General features: G+C 42.5%; 1 protein-coding gene across 1 annotated transcript in view; it reads right to left on the bottom strand.

Moving 5' to 3' along the window:
- The window catches only part of greb1 (growth regulating estrogen receptor binding 1), a 285,761-nt gene that overhangs the window by 174,833 nt on the left and 89,517 nt on the right, over nucleotides 1–21,411 (bottom strand). Inside the window, exons 2-3 of the mRNA XM_048531862.2 lie at nucleotides 14,073–14,146; nucleotides 3,335–3,438 (exon numbers count right to left, since the gene is read on the bottom strand). Coding sequence (XP_048387819.1) covers nucleotides 3,335–3,388 — 54 coding nt within the window. The 5' untranslated portion in view covers nucleotides 3,389–3,438; nucleotides 14,073–14,146. The remainder of the gene's footprint in view (nucleotides 1–3,334; nucleotides 3,439–14,072; nucleotides 14,147–21,411) is intronic.

The raw sequence follows: 21,411 nt of genomic DNA, 5'->3' as shown, positions 1-21,411 counted from the left end.
GAGCTGGGGCAGCAGCAGCAGCAGCAGTAGCAGTCTTCTATGAAGGGAGATTGAACATTGAGCAGGGAGATCATCAACTTCACCATGATAGAGCACAGTAATCTCAGGCATAATGAGGCAGTCAAGACTTAATCAACACCTGATCCAGCAGATCAAAGTTGAGTGAAGTGTTCACTCATTGTCTGTAAATTAGCTCCTGTTTGAAAGGCAACCATCCTCTGTTTATTCCCAGAAGCAATCGTGGTTTTTTGTTTTGCTTTTTCTTCATTTTTCCTGTTGTTTCATAACAGTTAATGTTTTCATCTGTTTCAAATATGTGATGATGTCCTCACATGGAACAATGAGAAGGTGCTAATGTTATGCTACACCGGGCATGGTGCGAAAGATCGTTCACCTCTGTAGCTTCAATCTTCTGGCACTCGACCAGACAGCTGATAATGTAAATCAGCAATACCCATACAAATGTGGGTTTCTATTTGCAAAGAAGAAACACTCATGGCACCTATGTGACCTCCGAAACTTGTCCTTTTTGTTTCCTTCATACTAGGCGCACTGTAAAAGGGGCTATTTGTGGCTGGCAACATTTGGCCTTGAAGCTTCTAGATCAGGAAAATCAAATTAGCAAAAGTAACCATGAGGAAGTATTCATGGTGTGTATTCAGGGAAATTTCCTCCAATAGTATGTTGGGGATTACGTTACTTTGGATCTGATAATGTGCAATGAGGCAGGTTTAATAACTGTATTCATAACTATAAATAAAGGGTACAAGGTATTAGTCAGACCACAGCTGGAATACTCTGAACAATCTTGGTCTCCTTATCAAAAAGAAGATATCCTGGCAATCCTAGAGAGGGTACACGAGGTTGATTTCAGATATAGAGGGGTTTTTTTTGTGAAGAGAGTTTGGGTAGGTTCAGCTTGCAAGCCGTGGAGTTTAGAGAACGGGAGGAGATTCCATTGAAAGATCAAAGATTCTTAAGGGGCTTGACAGGATAGATATGGTGAGCTTGTTTCCTATTGTGGGAGAGTCTGGGATCGGACAGCATAATCTCAGGATAAGGGGTCGACCAGTTAGTCCAGAAATGACGAGGCATTTCTTTTTCCCGGAGGGTAGTGACTCTCTGGTATTCTTTACTGCAGAGGGCTGTCAAGGCTGGGCTGTTAAATATACTCAAGGCTGAGACAGACAGATTTTTAACAAAAGCAGAAATTGCTGGAGAAACCTCAGCAGGCTCTGGCAGCTTCTGAGGGATAACTTTTTCCAAGGTGAGGGTGCTGAGTATGTGGAACGACCTTCCAGAGGAAGTGGCAGAGGTGAGTACAGTTACAACATTTAAATGGCATCTGGATGAGCACATAAAAAGGAACAGTTTAAAGGGATATGGGCTAAATGCTAACAAATGGGACAAGGTCACGAGATGTTGGTCAGCATGGATGAATTGGACCCCGGGGTCTATCTCCATGCTGTATGACTCTATGATTCTATAACTAATAAATTTCAGTTAGCTAAAGTTAAAACTTATATTCTGTATTACAAGCACTAGAACAGTGAGAGCATTTGGGCTAAGCCAAGGGAGGAACAAAACCTTGGGCTAGGGCCTTTTGATGGGCCTAAGCTGCCCATAAAGGATGTGATTACTCCCCCTTTCTTCCCAAAGTGGCGAGAAATGCTGAGCTCATGCTTTGGTATGAGAAAGGCAGGAAGCAGATGTTCAGTAGACATTTATCCAGGGGCCCCTGACCCTTCTCTGACACTTGTAAATATGCAGCCAGGGCAAGTAGGATGCCATTGGAACCAGCGTCTATGGCATTGCACTAATGTATTGACCCCACCACAACCCAGCTTCCAATCCACGCACGTGCATAAAATTCAGCCCATGTGTTTTCTCCCATTCTGTCTGTCTGCTGCATGACACCATCCCTCGGGCTTGGCTGGTCAGCAGGCCTAAGAAAATACACCCAGCAATGTGTACCTTGTTCCCCAAATGCCATGGGTGCACCCATCTCAGAATCAGCTTGATAAAATTTGATAAAGAACAGCTCCTTTTGTCAATGCTGAAATGTTATGCGTAAAATAGCAATGATGCAAAGTTTCCAAGACGAAGCACTGTGACATTCCACAGTCACCTCCCTATTCTGATGCAAGGACATGAAGAGCTTTGGAAATATCATGTTAGAACACATTTAACAAAGTAGAATCATAGAATCCCAACAGTGTGGAAGCAGGCCATTCAGCCCATCAAGTCCACACTGACCCTCCAAATGGCATCCTACCCAGATCCACCCCATTCCTGTCGCCTTGCATTTCCTATGGCTAACCTACCTGGCCTGCACATCCCCAGATGCTGTAGGATAACTTAGCATGGCTAACTTACACATCTTTGGACCGCGGGAGGAAACCAGGGCACCCAGAGGAAGCCCACACAGACACGGGGTGAATGTGCAAACTCTACACAGTCACCCCAAGGGTGAATCAAACCGGGGTTCCTGATGCTGTGGGGCAGCAGTGCCCATCAGTGAGTCACCATGCCACCCCCATCATTTCACTCAATGACAAGGCTACAGGAATAAAGGTTATTTTCCTAACTTTCTACAGTGTTCTCTTTTACAAAACCCTTTTCCATCTTCAACTTTTTTAAGAAAGCATTGCTTTTTACATGATCCATTTGATTGAGTCGAAGTCCTCCAAATATTCCCAAGGAAAATAAAACTTGCATTCATATAGCATCCTTTTTGACCAAGGAATAGTTCACAATGCCAATGTAAAATCTACTGAAGCTTGGCCACAGATGTAATATCAGAAACGCAGCAGCCAATTTACAGCAAACTCCCACAAATAGCACGCAGAATTCTTGAAGATTTTTGCTGTTCACATGAAACACCACAATAACTGGCTTCACGCTTTATTGAATTTCTGTGATTTCAAATCATTATTTAATTCAGATATCAGTATTAACTGAAATCAAATCACTCTAAAAGCTCCAATTCTTCTCTCCTCAGCTTTATTCTTCTGAGTGCACATGAATCATGGATACCTTGAAACAGTCACGTCAGTAAATTTATCAGAGATAATGGGAACTGCAGATGCTGGAGAATCCAAGATAATAAAATGTGAGGCTGGATGAACACAGCAGGCCCAGCAGCATCTCAGGAGCACATAGGTTCAGGCATTATAAACCAGGACAGCAAATTCAGGGACAAGGGGACAGGAGGACAAGGGGGCATAATTACAGTTTGTAAGTAACCTGTTGACCGACAGCTTGATTAAAACAGAGGAGGCAGAACATTGTGCAATTTCAAGAATACAAGGCAATATTATTCATGAAGACTTACCCCAAGTATTTCTTGAACCTTGTCGCTCAGTATATTCTTATTCTGGGTATTCATTTGCAAAGAACTTGCAGCATAATCATAATAATTGCACCAAATCTGTCAATCTGATTGGATATCAGGAAAAATATAATTATCATAGATATGTCTGTGCATAGTTTTATGAAACTTAGATTAAATGGCTGAAAATCTGAACTGAAACACAATTTTTCTAAAACCGGAACAGCTAAGGAAAAGCAGAATGCATTCCTCCTCCAGAAAAGCAACTTGCAGATTGTTTCTCTGCATAAACTCTGGAAAAATCATTTTCGCTTTGGGTCATTCTGACCAGAACTCTAATCTCCAGAGGTCTGAAATATAAACAGGGACATTGATGGTTTCGAATTTACTGCATGATCTGTTTTATCAGCAACAAAGCTAACTAAACACTTCACTCAAATCTGAAATGCTCTTCCAACCATACATGCAGGTACATTGAACATTTGTTTCCTAAAAATAAGCTGTGAGCAAGTAATCATCTCAAACCAAGACATATTTTTCAGGCTCAGATTGCATTTATTTTGCCTGCAGACACCATTGTTTAAAGAGGCTTACAGGACAGCATTTTCTCTTTCCTCTGGTACATTGCTAGGAAGGAGAAGTGGTAATGACACAGGGGAGCATAAACTTGCTGTCTCCTCTCGGGATACAGCAATCATTCTCCTGTATCTGTTGCTTCAACAGTTGCTGCTTAGCCAGCCAGCTTGCCAAGATGATAATCTGCCACACAACAGAAACATTGTGATTTCTGCTGGGACACCATGCATCAACCTGCATTGTCACTGTGTACAGCCACAAAACAACTGGATGTTTAAGGGGATGGACTCCCTTTCAATTTTGTCACATGGTGGAATTGTCACGTGGCTCACAAAGCAATGAGCCACCATTTCAATGCCGCCCCATGCAGTGGGAGTGGCCTGCAATCAGAGAAAGGCTGAACAATATCATTCTGGTAGGGGAGAATAAAATGTATTCAGCTCTCTTGGAATACAGTGTCACAGTAGATAGGAAACTTGAAAACAATGTAGGTGTCATTTAGTCAGGCCTGGAAGGACAGAGATATGTAGGAAGCTAATTTATAACCATTGGAAATGTCCTGCTTGGAGCCTGCAGTTGTAACTGCAGCAGGCAAGACAGTTCATTGATGAGCTTCTTAGTGAATGAAACATAGGTCCTGAGATGCTCAGCTTTGACACTTGCTCCCTGCAGACAAGTAGATCTACAGGGCTTCTCCTCTGGTAGCTCGTCCACCTTTGCATCAGTTCTGCCATTTTCTTTCTGACATGCAATAGTCCAGCAGGATATAAGCCACTAAGGCCACATCAATGAACGAGTGAATTGTGTGGGTTCTCTGAAATCATAAACGAACCAGCCAGGCCTGGCAGAGAATGGATTAATTGGTTGTCTGTCATACCCACTCAAACTGCATCCCTTGGGAAGATACCATGGAGAACAGTCAGAGTAAGACACAGCAATGCTTTTATAGGAACAAGGGCATTGAAGGTGGAGGCGAGAGGATGGTTGAGCAGACCATTAGCTTCAGAAATGCTGAGATGTATCGATGGCCTCAAAAGTTAGAGAAGAAAAAGTTTGCATTTCCATGACATTTTTCACAAATACTGCAGTTGTAAGGGATGGGAAAATGCAAAAGGATATAGCTGCATTTGAAGCAATTCAAAGGAAGTTCACACATCTGATTTCTGGCATAAAGGAGCTGTTGTATGAGAAACAAGTTGCAGAGATTGGGCGAATTGGAATTTAGAGGAATTAAATGTAAACTTTTCGAAGCGTACAAAATCCTGTCAGGTCTTGATGGGGTGGATGCTGAGCGGACATTTCCTCTTGTGGGACAATCTAGAACTAGAGAACACAACTTACAAATTAAGAGTCTCCCACTTGAGATAGATGTTTCTTTTACCTTAAAGTCTATGGAATTCTCTTCCCTGGAGGGCATTGGAGGCTTGATCATTGAATGTATTCAAGGCTGAGTCAGATAGGTTTTTGATTAACAAGGGATTCAAGAGTTACGGGGAGGAACCAGAAAAGTGGAATCATGGCCACAATCAGACCAAACATGTTGGTACTGAATGGCAGAGCAGGCCTTTGGGGCCAAATGGCCTACTCCTGCTCCTAATTTGTGTGTTTATTTTTTATTTACATATGGGATGCCTGCTTGTTTTCTAAGTGGCTTGGCTGCACTGCATTCCAAAGTCCCAGGGGAGGTCACACACCAGTCATTTTGTTTTGCCAATTACTGCAAACCCATAGCATGCACAAGTAACTTAAAGAAGCCGCATTTTTAATCACATCATCTGTGCTTTCAAGAAAGAAAATAGAGTGAAAGTTCCAATGGGGTGAATTCTTTTCCCCAGGAGCGGGAGACAAAAAAAATAGTTCGAAGGGGGCAACTGAATACGGCTGGAAAGTGATGCAGAGATGTAATCAGATGTGACCTCATTTGTGATTGGGTCTCACTATTCTGTAAAGCCAATCAGATGGCAACATGAAGGGGATGGTCATGATGTTGGATTTGGGAGGTCAAAGGCAGGGTGTTTTTTTTTACTGCCCCCCCATGATCAAAATATGTTTATTTGAAATGTCCATTTATTTTCTTATGTAGAGAGTGTCCATCCCATTTCAAATAATTCCAACAGCACAGTTTTTTCTTAATAATTTGAAAATAAAGAAAGACTTTTTAATCCCATGTTTGCCTTAGTGGTTTAAAGATGTGACATCTCATGTAGTCAAGTCTCACACATTACCACTTGAAAATTTAGAAGCAGATGAAGGAAAAAACACAATTACAATTTAGGATTATGTTAGTCTGTTTTGGAGCAGGCATGTAGTTTCTTAGATAAATTGATGGCTTGGTTGGAGTGAAGATCTTAAAAACAGATGAATCTTAGTAATCTGAGAGGCCCCTGGTAGGTATAATGCTAGGAACTTGGTTCTCAGGTGAACTTTAAGTAAGAACAGATTGGACTGAGGGTTTTTTTCACTTTCACTTAATTGACTACAGATTATTCAATGGGATTCTGCTGGTCTCTCTGACTGCAAAGCTGCTTCTCACCAGTGTAATGTTCTTACTAGCTCAGATTCCTTTTCTGAAGCTGTGGCTTTACACATCTTGAGTGCTCAAGAGAGTCTGGTCCTTTGTGTTTAAGTGAGAAATCATCACATTACATTGTCGGGTCAATGGATCCATTTCACTTTTGTGTAATAGACATTGCGTTTTTATGTGTCCTTCAACCGTCATGAAATGAACAGTAAGTCAGTTGGCATGTTATAGCGGATTTTGTTGAAGCTCCAACTTAAACAAAGCTTTAATTTCACAAATAGTTGTGAGTTATCAGGCTTTATTTGCAGACTCTACTGGCTACAGTTCAAATGACAAGTCAGATGAAACTCAGAAATGAGTTGAACAGTTTGAGTGCTCGTTTTTTAAAAATACGATCATGAGAGCTCATGTGGCACAGTGGTAGTGTGGAATAACTTTCCTGAACAGGTTAATTAGGCAATATCTAAACAATGATCTAAAAGCATCCCAGTGGTCTCCCTAAGTCTGAGTTAGGAGGTCTGGGCTCAACTCCCACCTCTCCCAAACATTTACCATAACACACCTGAACTGGTTGTTTAAAATTACTTCTCAGTGCAGAAGCAGATGGGACAGTTTCAGTTACTTTAAACAGAATAAATAGGGCTACTAACTAAGTCTAAACCAGAGATTATGGGAACCCTGAATGGGGAAAACAATGTAAAAATGTTAAAGAGTATTTTCAACAACTTTGGTGTTTTGCTTCCAATTTAATTCTGTCTTAAAGGAGGTGACATACACCATTCAAAAGGTGCTATAAGCCTTCTGGTAATCTACGCCAGTTACTGCAGCAAGTTCGCTGACTAAACACTGTCATTGCATGAGGAACCTGTTCTAGCCTTTGTCTAAAATCTACTTGCACACAGTTCCCAACCAAGGTCTCTGAACTCAAAACCCGATTATCTTTTCTCCTCTTCTTTCTGAGAATGCCAAAGCCAAATGCAGTGTCTCCTCTTCCTCAATTTGATAAAGATGAGCCAACTCAGCATAGATCTGGGATTGAACTTTAACTCTTCCACATCTGTATGAATCCCTGTGCAGCTGTATAAGACGTACTTCTCCCACTATTACAGTGAGACAATTTTGAAACTATTTGTTTTTAATTAACTGATTTCATCGCACAAGGGAGCTGTAACCATTTTGTTCAAAGTTCTGTCTTTATGTTTTTCAACAACTATCAGCAGAAAATATTTCGAAACAAGTGACTTCGATGAAATTATCACTCAGTTGTAAAAGATTTTCTTCCTAATTTTTTTTGTCCAACAACATTATTTATTTCTAAAAATATTGTAAGGAGATTCCTCAGAATTGTTTATACATCATCTTGACTCAAAGTGCAATGGAAACCATATTTATGCATACATGCTTTGTTACTGTGCCACTTTGACTGAAGTTATGGCATCAATGGAGCTGCTGTTTTGAGGAAATGTCTGGACATTGTTCTGTAAAGCACTTCAATATCTACAGTTCAAGCTCATATACCTTTCAAGGCAGAGTATAGTCAGAGGGGTGCATTGATGAGGCAAGATCATTTGAGAAAATCATCAGGAGGCCATCAGTTTACAACGAGAGTGCATCTTTGAATTTTGTAAATACTCCACAATATTTATAGGTGCACATTAAGTAAAGAGGGTATTGCATGCCTATATTTATAAGAAATTTTCCCAACATTCAGAACTTTTCCAATGACTGTGCAATAATAGTGTATGTGAGTCAATTTAAGATCACGCTTTAAATAAACTCAATCTGTGATCTTAATACAATATTTAAATTCTATTATGGCGTGATCCTCTTAATAAAATAATACTAAATAGCAAGTATCATTAAATTTCCCAACTGAGGTAATTTATTTTCTGATTTTCTGACTGTTTCTGTGAAGCCCCTTCACCATCAATGATAAATGTTCTAAGTGTTAAAGCTCTATTGAGAGAAGAACCTATCCCAGATTTTCGGGCATTAATACTATATGAGATAATAGTTCAGAAGGAGTTCATGTCCAATGTTACATTGAGCTCCATGCAATCTCCAATCTCTGCTAGAGGTAGTTGAGTATGAGTATGAGCATGTGTACGCAAAGGGAACTGACATATTCTGCATACCTCCCAAGAGTCCTTTAGAACTATGAGTGACTAGTAAATGACTTGTGCCAATTGCTGTCATTCTATGGGCTACCTTTTTATTTAAGACAAATGCCCATTCTGAACAGACTTACTGATGTTCTACTCTCTGCCACTAAACATTTTACTGGCCCTAGACTTGGTGCTGGAAGAAGAGCTTAAAAAAGAGAAAAACATTTCTGAAAACGGGTCACCACACTTGAAATCTTAATTTTGCTGTTTCTTCACAGATGTTGTGTTTCTCCAGCAATTTCTGTTACTTTGTAGGTAAAAAAAGAAGATTGGTGGCATCAAAGTACTTAGACCTAAACGCAACATGCAGCTGGAGGTTGTAGTATCGGGAAATGAGACAACTACCTCCAGTGAAATGATATTTTTCCTTAAACATGGGAATGAAAACAGCTCACGGCACTCCAGATTTGGTGTGACCAACACCTTGTACATTGTAAGGCTTCCCTGCTCTTATACTCCAACCCCCTTGAAATAAGGACCAACATTCCATTGGCCTTCCTGATTACCTGTGGCACGCATGTGCTAGCTTTCTGTGCTTCATGCACAAGTATCCTAAAGTCACTTTGCATTGCAGCTTTCTGCGGTTTTTATCCATTGGAGTAAAACAGTTCTTTTGATCTCCCTTCCAAAATGGACAACTTGACATCTTTTCTGAAGAAGGGTCCTGACCCGAAACGTCAAGCTTTCCTGCTCCTCTGATGCTGCTTGGCCCGCTGTGTTCATCCAGCTCCACGCCGTGTTATCTCAACTTCACATCTTGCCACATTATGTCCTATTAACCATTTTTTTTTGTCTGCTCACTTAATCTCTTAGTAAACTTTGTATCCCTTTTGCAGCTTGCCTTTTGTCCTATTTTTGTGCCGTCTGAAAATTTAGCCACAATACATTTGCTTCCTCCCCCCAAGTCATTGATATTTATTGCATCCAGATGTGGTCGCAGTACCGATCGCTGTGGAACGCCACTGGTCATAGGTCGCCAATCTGAAAAAGAACCCCTTATCACCACTTGCTGTTTCCTGCCCATTAGCAATTCTTTATCTACACCAATATACTACTTCCAACACCATGGGCTCTTATCTTATGATTTATGTTTTCCCACACTGTCAGCAATGCTCAGTCCAGTCAAGCGGATGACCTTCACTTACGGGGTTCTTGCACAGCACACCAGGGGTAGTTTCTAATGCCACACCCTTCCCCCCACTACACACCTACCCCCTCCCTCACCCTCCCATCTCAAGCCTTTCTGTCCTTTTGTGTGTTGTTTTGTTTCTGGAATGAGAGGGGTGCAAGTACTATGGACAATGCAAGAACCCGGCACAGCTGTCACTGTTGGTGAAACAGGGAGGTATCAGAACATAGAACATGGAAAAGTACAGCACGGTACAGGCCCTTCGGCCCACAATGTTGTGCCGTGGAATAATCCTAATCCAAAAATGAAATAACCTAAACTCCATTCCCCTCAATTCACTGCTGTCCATGTGCATGTCCAGCAGTCGCTTAAATGTCACTAATGACTCCGCTTCCACGACTTCCAGTGGTAAACTATTCCATGTGCTCACAACTCTCTGGGTGAAGAACCTCCCTCTGATGTCTCCTCTATACCTTCCTCCTAACATCTTAAAATTATCACCTCTCATGGCAGTCAATCCTGCCCTGGGGAAAAGTCTCTGGCTATTGGCTCTATCCATGCCTCTCATTACCTTGTACACCTCGATCAGGCCACCTCTCTTCCTCCTTCTCTCCAGAGAGAAAAGTCCGAGCTCAGTCAACCTCTCCTTGTAAGATATGCCCTCCAGTCCAGGCAGCATCCTGGTAAATCTCCTTTGTACCCTCTCCAAAGCCTCCACATCTTTCCTATAATAGGGTGACCAGAACTGGACACAATATTCCAAGTGTGGTCTCACCAGGGTTTTGTAGAGCTGCAGCATAACCTCACGGCTCTTAAACTCGATCCCCCTGTTAATGAAAGCCTAAACACCATATGCTTTATTAACAACCTTATCCACCTGGGTGGCAACTTTGAGGGAGCTATGCACTTGAACATCAAGATCCTGCTGTTCCTCCACACTGCCGAGAATCCTGCCTTTAATCCTATATTCAGCATTTAAGTTCGACCTTCCAAAATGCATCACTTTGCATTTATCCAGGTTGAACTCCATCTGCCATTTCTCAGCCCAGCTCTGCATTCTGTCAATGTCTCGCTGAAGCCTGCAATAGCCCTTGATACTATCAACAGCAGCTCCAACCTTTGTGTCATCAGCAAACATACTAACCCACCCTTCAACCTCCTCATCCAAGTCATTTATAAAAACTACAAAGAGCAGAGGCCCAAGAACAGAGCCCTGTGGGACACCACTCAGCACTGACCTCCAGGCAGAATACTTACCATCTACAACCACGCTCTGCCTCCTGTCAGTTGAGGTCTCCCAAGCGAGTGAGTAGGCAACATCCAGGGTGTGCAGGGGTCAGTTGTGTTGGGGATTGGGTGGACGAGAGGGGATGATGTTGCAGGCAATAATGAGGGTGGCAGAGCTTGAGGCTTGGTGGCAGGTGCTGAGTGCAAGGTAATGAAGGGACGGTGATGGGACTTATGCTGGCAGAGTTCAGAAGGGCACGTTCTTCTTCCTACAGTGTGAGGCATCCCTCCAGACAGATGAGGCTGCACTGACCTGGATGGTAACCTCAGCCTGGCATGGTCTGATGTCATGCATTCACTCCCAACCCACCCCTATCTGCTTTCTGGAGGGACCACTCTCATCGGGACTCCCTTGTCCGCTCCACACTCCCCTCCAACCCCACCATACCCGGCACTTTTCCCCGCAACCGCAGGAAGTGCTACACCTGCCCCTAGACCTCCCCCCTCACCCCCATCCCAGGCCCGAAGACTTTCTACATCAAGCAGATGTTCACCTGCACATCTGCTAATGTGGTATACTGTATCCGCTGTTCCCATTGTGGCCTCTTCTACATCAGGGAAACCAAGCGGAAGTTAGCAGATCACTTTGCATGACGACATATCCATCCTGGGCCTCCTGCAGTGCCACAACGATGCCACCCAAAGGTTGCAGGAACAGCAACTCATATTCTGCTTGGGAACCCTGCAGCCCAATGGTATCAATGTGGATTTCACAAGCTTCAAAATTTTCCCTCCCCCCAGTGCATCCCAAAACCAGCCCAGCTTGACCCCGCCTCCCTAACCTGTCGTTCCTCCCACGTATCCACTCATCCTGTCTCAAGCCCAACCCCCATATCCTCCCTACAAATCTTATCCCGCGCCTTGATCTGTCCGTCCTCCTGGGACTGACCTATCCCCTCCCTAACTCACCACCTAAAGTCACCTTTACTGGCTCCACCCCCATGTCTTTGACCTGTCTGTCTCCTCTCCACCTATCTTCTCCTCTATTCATCTTCTATCCGCTTCCCCGTCTCTCCCTATTTATTTCAGATCTTCCTTCCCCTCCCCCATTTCTAAAGAAGGGTCTAGGCCCGAAACATCAGCCTTCCTGCTCCTCTGATGCTGCTTGGCCTGCTGTGTTCATCCAGCCCTACACGTTGTCATCTCTGTTAGCTCCAGAGGAAAAAGACTTCCAATGTTGGCACCACCCCACCCATCAGCTGCCCTGCCCACGAAGCAGCGTGTTAAATTTTCGGTCTGGCACTTTCTCCATCTGCCACACCAAGAGAAAATGCCAGGAACTATGCATGATAGCTCTGGACTGACAGTGTTTATCAGGGTGCACAATACATTTTTAAAGATGGTGTCATTACCAGGGATGGTAATCATTTCCTGAATCCCCACTGAGTGGGGTGTTGGTCTGGGAGGAGCACACAGTAAGAATGCACAAATTCAGATATAATCCTTGCCATAAGGGAAGAAATAGATATCGATGAGGCACGTTTGGTAAAATACAATGAGAAAATTTGTTTGGCCTAGAGGTAGAAGCAAATTTTGTTTTAATTCATTCATTGGACGAGGGCACTGCTGGCTAGGCAGCATTTATTGCCCATCCCTAATTACCCAGAGGGCAATTAAGAGTCAACCACATTGCTGTGGATCTGAAGTCACATGATAAGGATGGCAGATTCCTTTCCTAAAAGGGATCAGTGGACCAGATGAGTTTTCCCTGACAATCAACAATGGTTTCATGGTCATCTTTAGACTCTCAATCCCGGATTTTTAATGAAATCAAATTTCACCATTTGCCATGGCAGGATTCAAACCCAGTTCCCTGGAACATTTGATGGGTCTCCAGATTGTTCCTTAACATGGATTTAGATAGAGCCAGGTTCTTTAAAAATAAATCTTGGTATAAGAGACAGGATGATTACTTTTACCAACAAACCAATATTTTCTTTATTAAGTCAAAATGGTTTATGAGCAGGTCCCATCTGTGGTGGGAGGTTTTCTTTTTAGAATCCCTACAGTGTGGATTCAGGCCCTTCAGCCCTACAAGTCCATGCCGACCATCAGAGCATCTCAGCCAGAACCATCCGCCACCTAATCTATACATCCCTCAACACTGCAAGCAATTTAGCATGGCCCATCCACCTAACATGCACGTCTTTGGACTGTGGGAGGAAACCGGAGCACCCGGAGGATAACCATGCAGACACAGGGAGAACGTGCAAACTCCAAGTTAATTTTCTGTTTAGAAAGGTCCGGGAATTTGGTAACTGGAAGGATACATTTATTTTTCTCGTACATTCCCTTTAAATCTTGGGTCATTTTTATTTTGACCAAGAGGCAAGATTCTTTCAAATCTACGGATGAGTCAGTAATCTGGGCAAGATTTCAAAATGTTTTAATTAAAAAATGTAACAGAGCATTCAGGGAAGGGATTCACTCGGCAGTGAACCATTTTGATGAACCAGGAATGATAATGATCTTGGAATAAAAGTGTAAACCATTTTCATTTACAAAGGTCAACACACTAAGTTAATGAGCTCAATTAATGTTGCAAAGAGTCATTTTGTCCTCGAAACAATAACTCTTGTCCTCTCAGCACAAATCCTTCCATACCTGCTGAGTTTCTCCAGAACACTTTGTTTTTATTTCAGATCTGCAGCATTAACAGTATTTTGCTTTTAATTAGAATTTTGCCAACACCATGTTATACAATGAAAACAATGTCAAACACCAGTATCCCCTAACCTTTACCTGGGAATATTTCAAACTATTTACAATTATTAATTATATATTCTCCATTGCATAATTGCTAACATTTCCAACAGTCTAGAAGTCCTCCAATCTCAAATCATTGAGTAAATGATAGACTTACTGCGCCCTGGACTGGATTATTGACAGAAACTGAGTATGAGCTGAGAATGGATTTATAACTAAAGAAATAAATTTGATTTCATCGACATTTTTCCTTTGAAAATTAGATGGTTCTAAGATTGATATAGATTGATTGTAAGCAAGAGAAATGTGAACATGCAATGCATGGCGCAAAAAAGTGGAGAAGTAGATTTCTTTTACCTTGTAATCCTCATCCTTTGATTGGAAGATCTCCTTCACAAAGGCACATGCGAGTGGTGCCTTCTATTTTATGCCTGAATTGAAGAGAAAGAGGAAATCTCTTTTAGATGCTCAGATTACAATTTGTTAAAGTTCACGTCTTGTGAATTTGTACCCATATTTGCAATGTAGTTTTCTCTCACTACATTATTGAAGTGCTTGAGACAAACATATTAACAATTGCATTCACTGTGAGATCCTGAAAGAAGGGCTACCCTTGACAACCAAGTAATAGACTTGCAAGTGAAAAAAAACTCAGTTTATTGCAGGTAAACAAAATATTTAAGAATTATGCCCAATACATACTCAAATCTCTACTTCAGGCTCCAGCTAGAAAACCTCCCAGCAGTAAATCAGGAAATTCCTCCACCGCTCTCAATGGGCTGTGCCTATTTCACCCTCGGCTTTTTGACCTCTCTGCAAAAGAACAGCTTTCACTCGCATTCTTTTATGTACAAAGACAAGATTGAGTTCTACTGGACGGACTATTAGAATTACAAATGTATCACTTCCAACCAACAGAACTTTATTTAATGAGCAAAATGACAGGATCCACCTCTAAATTGCAAAGATCGAAGTTTTCTCCAGAAATTTTCAATGCTCTACCTTTTGTAGCTGTAATTGTGATTGCTGTTGCCACATATCAGCTTTATTTATTTCTGAACACAAACCTATTGTTCAGTTTTAAAGAGAAGTGCAAGAGCCAGTATACTTCTACATTTATTGGGGAAAAACACTCCATCTGTCCCAGAAGGAATCTAACCAGCTGTATCCATTCCAACAGATAATCATAGCAAGACTATAGTGATCAAAACAACAATTCCATGCTGATGTAGTGCAATACTCTGATAAAGTCGCATAGAAAGCAACAAACTACGAAGGGTCCAGATCCGAAATGTCAGCTTTCCTGCTCCTCTGATGTTGCTTGTCCTGCTGTGTTCATCCAGCTCTACACCTTGTTATCTCAGACTCTCCAGCATCGGCAGTACTTCCACATTTTCAGCACCCATGTCATATTTTGAGCTTTAATAATCTCTCCATTTTCTGTTCAAAGTGCATCTGCTTTTTCTCGGACTCAGCAGAATGTGCAGCAGCTTCTATAAATGAGAAGTGAGTCAGGTTTTATTTGATTCATTCATGGGATAGGGGCATCACTAGGCCAATGTTCATTGCCCATCCCTAATTGCCCACAGGGAAGCTTGGGAGGCAATGGCCTGGTGGTATTGTCGCTGGATTGTTAATCCAGAGACCAAGATAATATTCTGGGTTCCAATCCTGTCATGGCAGATGGTGGAATTTGCATTCAATAAAAAATTATCTGGAATTAGGAGTCTGGTGATGACAATGAATTCATTGCCAATTGTTGGGGAAAAGCCCATCTGGTTCACTAATGCCCTTCAGGGAAAGAAACTGCCATTCTTACCTGGTCCGGCCTACATGTGACTCCAGACCCACAGCAACATGATTGACTCTGAACCACCCCCTGGGCAATTAGCGTTGGGCAGTAAATGCTGCCTAAAATCACCACCCTCATCTCATGAACCAACAAAGAAAAAAAACAAACCATATTGCTATGGATCTGGAGTCACACGTCGGCCAGACTGGGTAATGCCCTTCCCTCAAGGGCATCAGTGACAACAGATGGGTTTTGCAAGCATAAATGGCTTCATGGCCATCACGAGACTCCAGCTTTGTTACTGATTCAAATTCCATCATCTGCCCTGGAAGGATTCAGACCCAGGTCCCACAGGGCATGGCCTGGGTTACTGGATTAATAGTCCAATGATAATACCACTGGGCCATCACCTCCCATCCGATGCTTCCAACGTCCCTGGATTCTAATACCAGGTTCTAAATGACAGATACAAATGGATTTGTGTTATTTGTGGACAAACTGCGCAGGTGCAGGTGGCCAATCTTAGGGCTCTGGTTATTCACCAAAATCCTTAAGAGGCTGCTTGCTTTTATTTTCTTTTATCCAATTTTTAACTTCATGCCTCTGGGCCAGCTTTTCCTGATCTTGTGAATCTAGGCTGGGGAAAGGAGATACAAAGGGCCGAGTGAACACCTGAATCATGCGATCCATGAGCAGTGGGAATGATGCCTCGAACCCACAAGCTTGTTTTGGCGTAACTCGCTGACTCCACAATGTACAAATTGTACCCCCATTCCTTGATGATCTGATTCACCCCATAATGTCTGAGCTCCCTCTTCACGTACCATCCCTTCCTTTGGTTGCTTTCCAACCAGCAGACTGTCAGTCTGGCCGGGAATCTGCTCAAAATCTTCTATGGATATGCTACCACTAAGCTTGGCAGGGAGCAAAGGAAGCCCATACTTGCGGATTTCTCTCTGAATATCCTCCAAAACCACTCCCTTTCTGTCGAGACTTTGAATAAATGTTAGGCCCTGCGCCTCAAACATGATTTGCTTGGACAGAGTTGCCCATGACATTTGCCAATGATGCTCAGTCATATGTTATTCTTCCCACCAGTCCCAGCTCCGATATTGCTGCTTCATAGCCTGCTGATCACGTCTTCAACTTCAAGTCACAGGAAATGCAGTTTTTCTTTGGGTATTGAAAAAAGTGATTGTGTTCAGCACAACCTTTCAGTCCACATGTAACAACCTGTCCACAAATGTAACAGAGACATCAACATCCATTCGGAAATGTCATTTAGAGTAGGGGAAAGTTCTGGGGAGGGGCATCAGAAGTATGAGTCAAAGAAATACTCAAAGTAGTAACTGAAAATTAGCTCAAACAGCTGGATGTGAAGGAGCATTTGGGAAGAGGCTACATGAGGTTACAAAAGTAGGGAGGAGCCTGGTCTCCCCACTTCCTAGCCCAGGAGCTCAGACTGCACCACCCAATCTAAACATCACTGAAACTCTTTCACATTCTGCTGGATAACTGTACAGGACCTCAGTTTAACATCACAGCTAAAGAACTGATATCAAATTAGCCTACATGGAACTCTCCACTGGTGTTAGATTCTGCTCTCTTGACCCACTATCCTAACCATTTGGAGAACATCATGACATGTTGAATCATGATGAATCCCGACTGTGTGAAAGCAGGCCATTCAGCTCATCGAGTCCACACTGCCTCACTGAGGAGCATCACGCCCAGACACCACCCCCTCAACAACTCCACCATCCTTGCATTTCTCATGGCTAATCCATGTAACCTGCACATTGCTGGACACTATGGGGCAATTTAACATGGCCAATCTACCTAATCTGCACTTCTTTGGACTGTGGGAGAAAACTGGAGCACCCAGAGAAAACCCACACAGACACAGGGAGAATGCGCAAACTCCACACAGTCGCCCGAGGGTGAAATCAAACCCAGGTCCCTGGCACTGTTAGGCAACAGTGCTAATCACTGAGCCACTGTGCCACCCACATTTAGCTGGAAATTTAATCCTACTGCTCCTGTCTTTTTTATTAATCAGAATTCTAAATATATTCTGATACAAGAATGGCATTGTTCCAAAGACTGAAATACATGGGGTACTATCATCAGCTGTCTGGGTTGTTTACAATAACTGCCAGCAAATTGCACAAAAATTGTAAGCCAGTAGTTAATGGCATTTTAGTGAGGTGGTTAATGTCTCTTAAGGCATTCAAAGGAGGTAAAGCTACTAGAAAACGCAGTACTTTCCTCTCTCAAATATGAAATAAAGGAAAATATTTAATTTCATTTAATTTCTTTCAACCAGGAGGTATTTTGGCCATTTTACAAGTAAACCCAAATGACACTTTACAGTCATTTCTACTTATTACTTACTCATCAATGTCCTGTACAACCTCAACGTGACGTCCCAACTCCTCAACTCAGTGCTGCTAAATTAAATGAACTCTTGCAATGTCGCTCATTCACCATCCAGTGTCATCATGGAACAGACCCTTCGGTTCAACCAGCTACGCTCACCATGTTCTCAAACTAAACTAGTCCTATCGGCCTGCACTTGGCCCATATCCCTCCAAACTCTGCCTATTTATGAGCTTATCCAAATGCCTCTTAAACATTATAACTGTACCTGCACCCACCACTTCTTCTGGCATTTCATTCCACACATGAACCACCCTCTGTGTGAAAAAGTTGCCCCTCAGGTCCCTTTACAATTTTTCTCCTCTCATGTTAAAAAATGCCCCCTCAGTTTGAACTCCCTACCCTAGTGTCATTCACTTTATCTATGCCCCTCATGATTTTATAAACCTCAGTAAGGTCACCCTTCAACCACCTACACTGCACTGAAAAATGTCCCAGTCTTTTCAGTCTAGTTTTAAATCTCAAGCCCTTCATTCCTGGCAACATCTTGGTAAATCTTTTCTGAACCCTTTCTAGTTTAATAATACCCTTCTTATAGCAGGGCAACCAGAAATGCACACAGTAGTCCAGAAGAGGCCTCAGCAATGCCCTCTACAACATTGACATGATGTCCCAACTCCTATCCTCAAAGTACAAGTCTCTTCAGCATACGGATAATGATGGGATAGTGTAGGGGGAGGGGCTTAGATTAGTTCACAGGTCGGCGCAACATCGAGGACCAAAGGGCCTGTTCTGCGCTGTATTGTTCTATGTTCAGCTAGCTAGAAAAAAAAGTAGGAGTTTTAAAGTTAGTACTAGCATATTGTTGTGTAGTTAGCTCTCAGATTTGTTTAGACTCCAGTCTGTGTAAAGTTAGTTGGTTCAAACACGTCATGCCTAAAAGTTGCAAGTTTGGAATTCAAATCAAGCCTCTGTTGTTCTTAGTAACCAGACATGTGAGCCAAACAAATCTGCAATACTCCCAGGTACTGTTTATCATTAATTCGAAAAACTGACTGGTCAATGGGATCTGGAAAGCTAGACCTGGCACTGAGGATTGGAATTCTTCCCACTCAGCCCCAGATAACTTGGGAAGCCAATGCCCTCATGGGTAAGTAGTCCAGGTTGGACAAATAGCAGAATTGTTACCAGTGCTGGTGAACTGTATTTCTGTTGGATAAAATTCCAGAAGCACACTTGGGAGGTGGGGGTGTTCTAAACCTTGGCTTTTGCTGAGCTGAGTTGAAACTCTCTACTAAATAAGGGATATAATCACAGAATGGTGGAGTACAAAAGGAGACCATTCAGACTCTGTGAAACCCTATATTCTCACTTCCCCTCCAGCTCTTTTGCCAACCATTGTAAATCTGTCTTTTGCAGATTGTCTCACTCACCACTGCAAACACTTCCTCCCTACACGCTTTCTCAAAACCCTATAACTGCAAATGTTAGATCTCCCTGACCTAAGTAGAACATTTTAAAATCTCTCCACATAACTCGTCTCTGGGTTCATTCTAATAAATCTCTCTACACTTTCCAAGGTCTTGATATCCTTGCTAAAACATAATGCCCAGGCTGGACACAATATTCCAGTCGGGGCTAAACCAGAAACTTGAAGAAGTTTAACATGACCTCATTGTTTTTGTATTCAATGCCCATTTTTACAAAGCCAGCTATTCTTAATCGCCTTATCAACTTGCGCTGCTACAGTGACTCTGCCAGAGTATATTATGCTTTCAGTGTCCCTTCACCATTTCCTTAATAATGGTTTCCAGCATTTTGTCACAATTATTAACAGGTAAATGGCTGTTAGTTTCCCAGTTTCCCTCTCTGTCCTTTCCTGAAGGTGGTATATTTGCTTCCTTTCAATACACTGAGTTCAGGATGATTGCAAGAAGTGTAAACAATATCCATTCTTTTCAATATTAAATATTTTAGAGGGGCGTGAGTTCTGTTAAGAACATTGTGCTTGACTATATTGGATAATCTATTCCCTTCAAAAACATGCTAAAGAAAAAGGATCTTTGAAAGCAGATGAGCAAAACAGAGTCTTCCAGATAATGGGGAGCTTTGAAGATGCAGAGTGGGGAACAAGATTGGATGCAAGGCAAAAATTCAAGTTCCCAAAGGGAGGACACTTTTTTACTATTAAATTCTCAAAACCCTCCCAGTGGGTCAGAAAGTCGTGACCAGAAATCCCTTCTTTATTCATGAGGATGTCAGGAATACTCAGCAGCTCCCTTGCCCACTGGAATTATGTTCACAAGTACAAACTTATTTGATAAAATCAGGAATTCTTTTGATTGACCAGTCAGGTTGTCGAATTAATTATAAACAGTACCTGAGAGTACTGCAGATCTGTTTGGCTCAGATGTCCGGTTACTAAGAGCAACAGGATGAGGGCATCACCAGGTAGGCCAGCATTTGCTGCCCACCCCTAATTGCCCAGACGGCAGCAAAGAGTCAATCACATGTATCTGGAGTCACACATTGACCAGATCAGGTAAGGATCGCAGATTTCCTTCCCTAAAAGACATCAGTGAATCAGATGGGTTTTTCCAACAATCAACAATGGTATCATGGTTGTCACTAGATTCTTCATTCCCAATTTTTTTTATTGAATTCAACTTCCACCATCTGGGTTGGTAGAATTCAAACGCGCGTCCCCAGACCCTTACCTGGGTCTCTGGATTAAGAGGGCCATCACCTTCCCAGCATTCACAAACTTGAAAAGTCGATGGTGGATTAAATTTCTTCCTTCAAGCCCCAGTTACTAACGTGGCTCCATCATAACCAAGATCTTTGTGCAAACACTTACAGTGTAAGGTGTGAAGCCTAACCAGGTTAAGCAGCTTGTGTCATATCTGATCCAGTTTGCTGTAGTCATTGAACATTTACAGTTAATGGGTTGAGGCTTTCTGGTCCCACCAGCCTGTCTAAGAGCCCCAGCCAAACTGGCTGTTGCAGTAAACCTGACCAGGGAAAGCAACTGAGGGTCAATTGAAAAGGCACAGAAAGGTGGGCCGGATAGAAGGGAGGGAGAACACAAGAGTGGCAATTGGACGCTCTAGTGATTGATGGTGAGCAGCTGTACTGAACAAGGCGTGGCACAAGACTAAGGCAAGCTTGAGGGATCTGGATAAGTGTGGGACTGGGGACAGAGAAGGAATATTCAGGGAGATAGTGAAAAGGACAAAATGTCATGGAGGAGATTGAAGACGATAGCAGGGACACCAGGGAAAGGGGAAGAGCATCTACTGTTTTGGAGGGAATGCATATCTGAGCACTTTGATCTGAAGGGAAGCGCTCCCTGCAGAATGAAGGAGAATAATCTCTCACAACTCCAAACACCAATTTCCCAACCGTGCCCTGTCATTCATGAGCATTTTATGAGAAGGGCACACAAGAATCACCAATAATACTGATGATATTGGTTTAGTTATTCAGGATTTAGCCCTGAAGGAACATTCACAGGCCTCAGTATAT

Source organism: Stegostoma tigrinum, chromosome 4 (genome assembly GCF_030684315.1).
Source record: "Stegostoma tigrinum isolate sSteTig4 chromosome 4, sSteTig4.hap1, whole genome shotgun sequence".
NCBI classification, from domain to species: Eukaryota; Metazoa; Chordata; class Chondrichthyes; order Orectolobiformes; family Stegostomatidae; genus Stegostoma; species Stegostoma tigrinum.
Note: the sequence above shows the minus strand (reverse complement) of the source record. Positions and strands in the feature narration are given on the sequence as shown.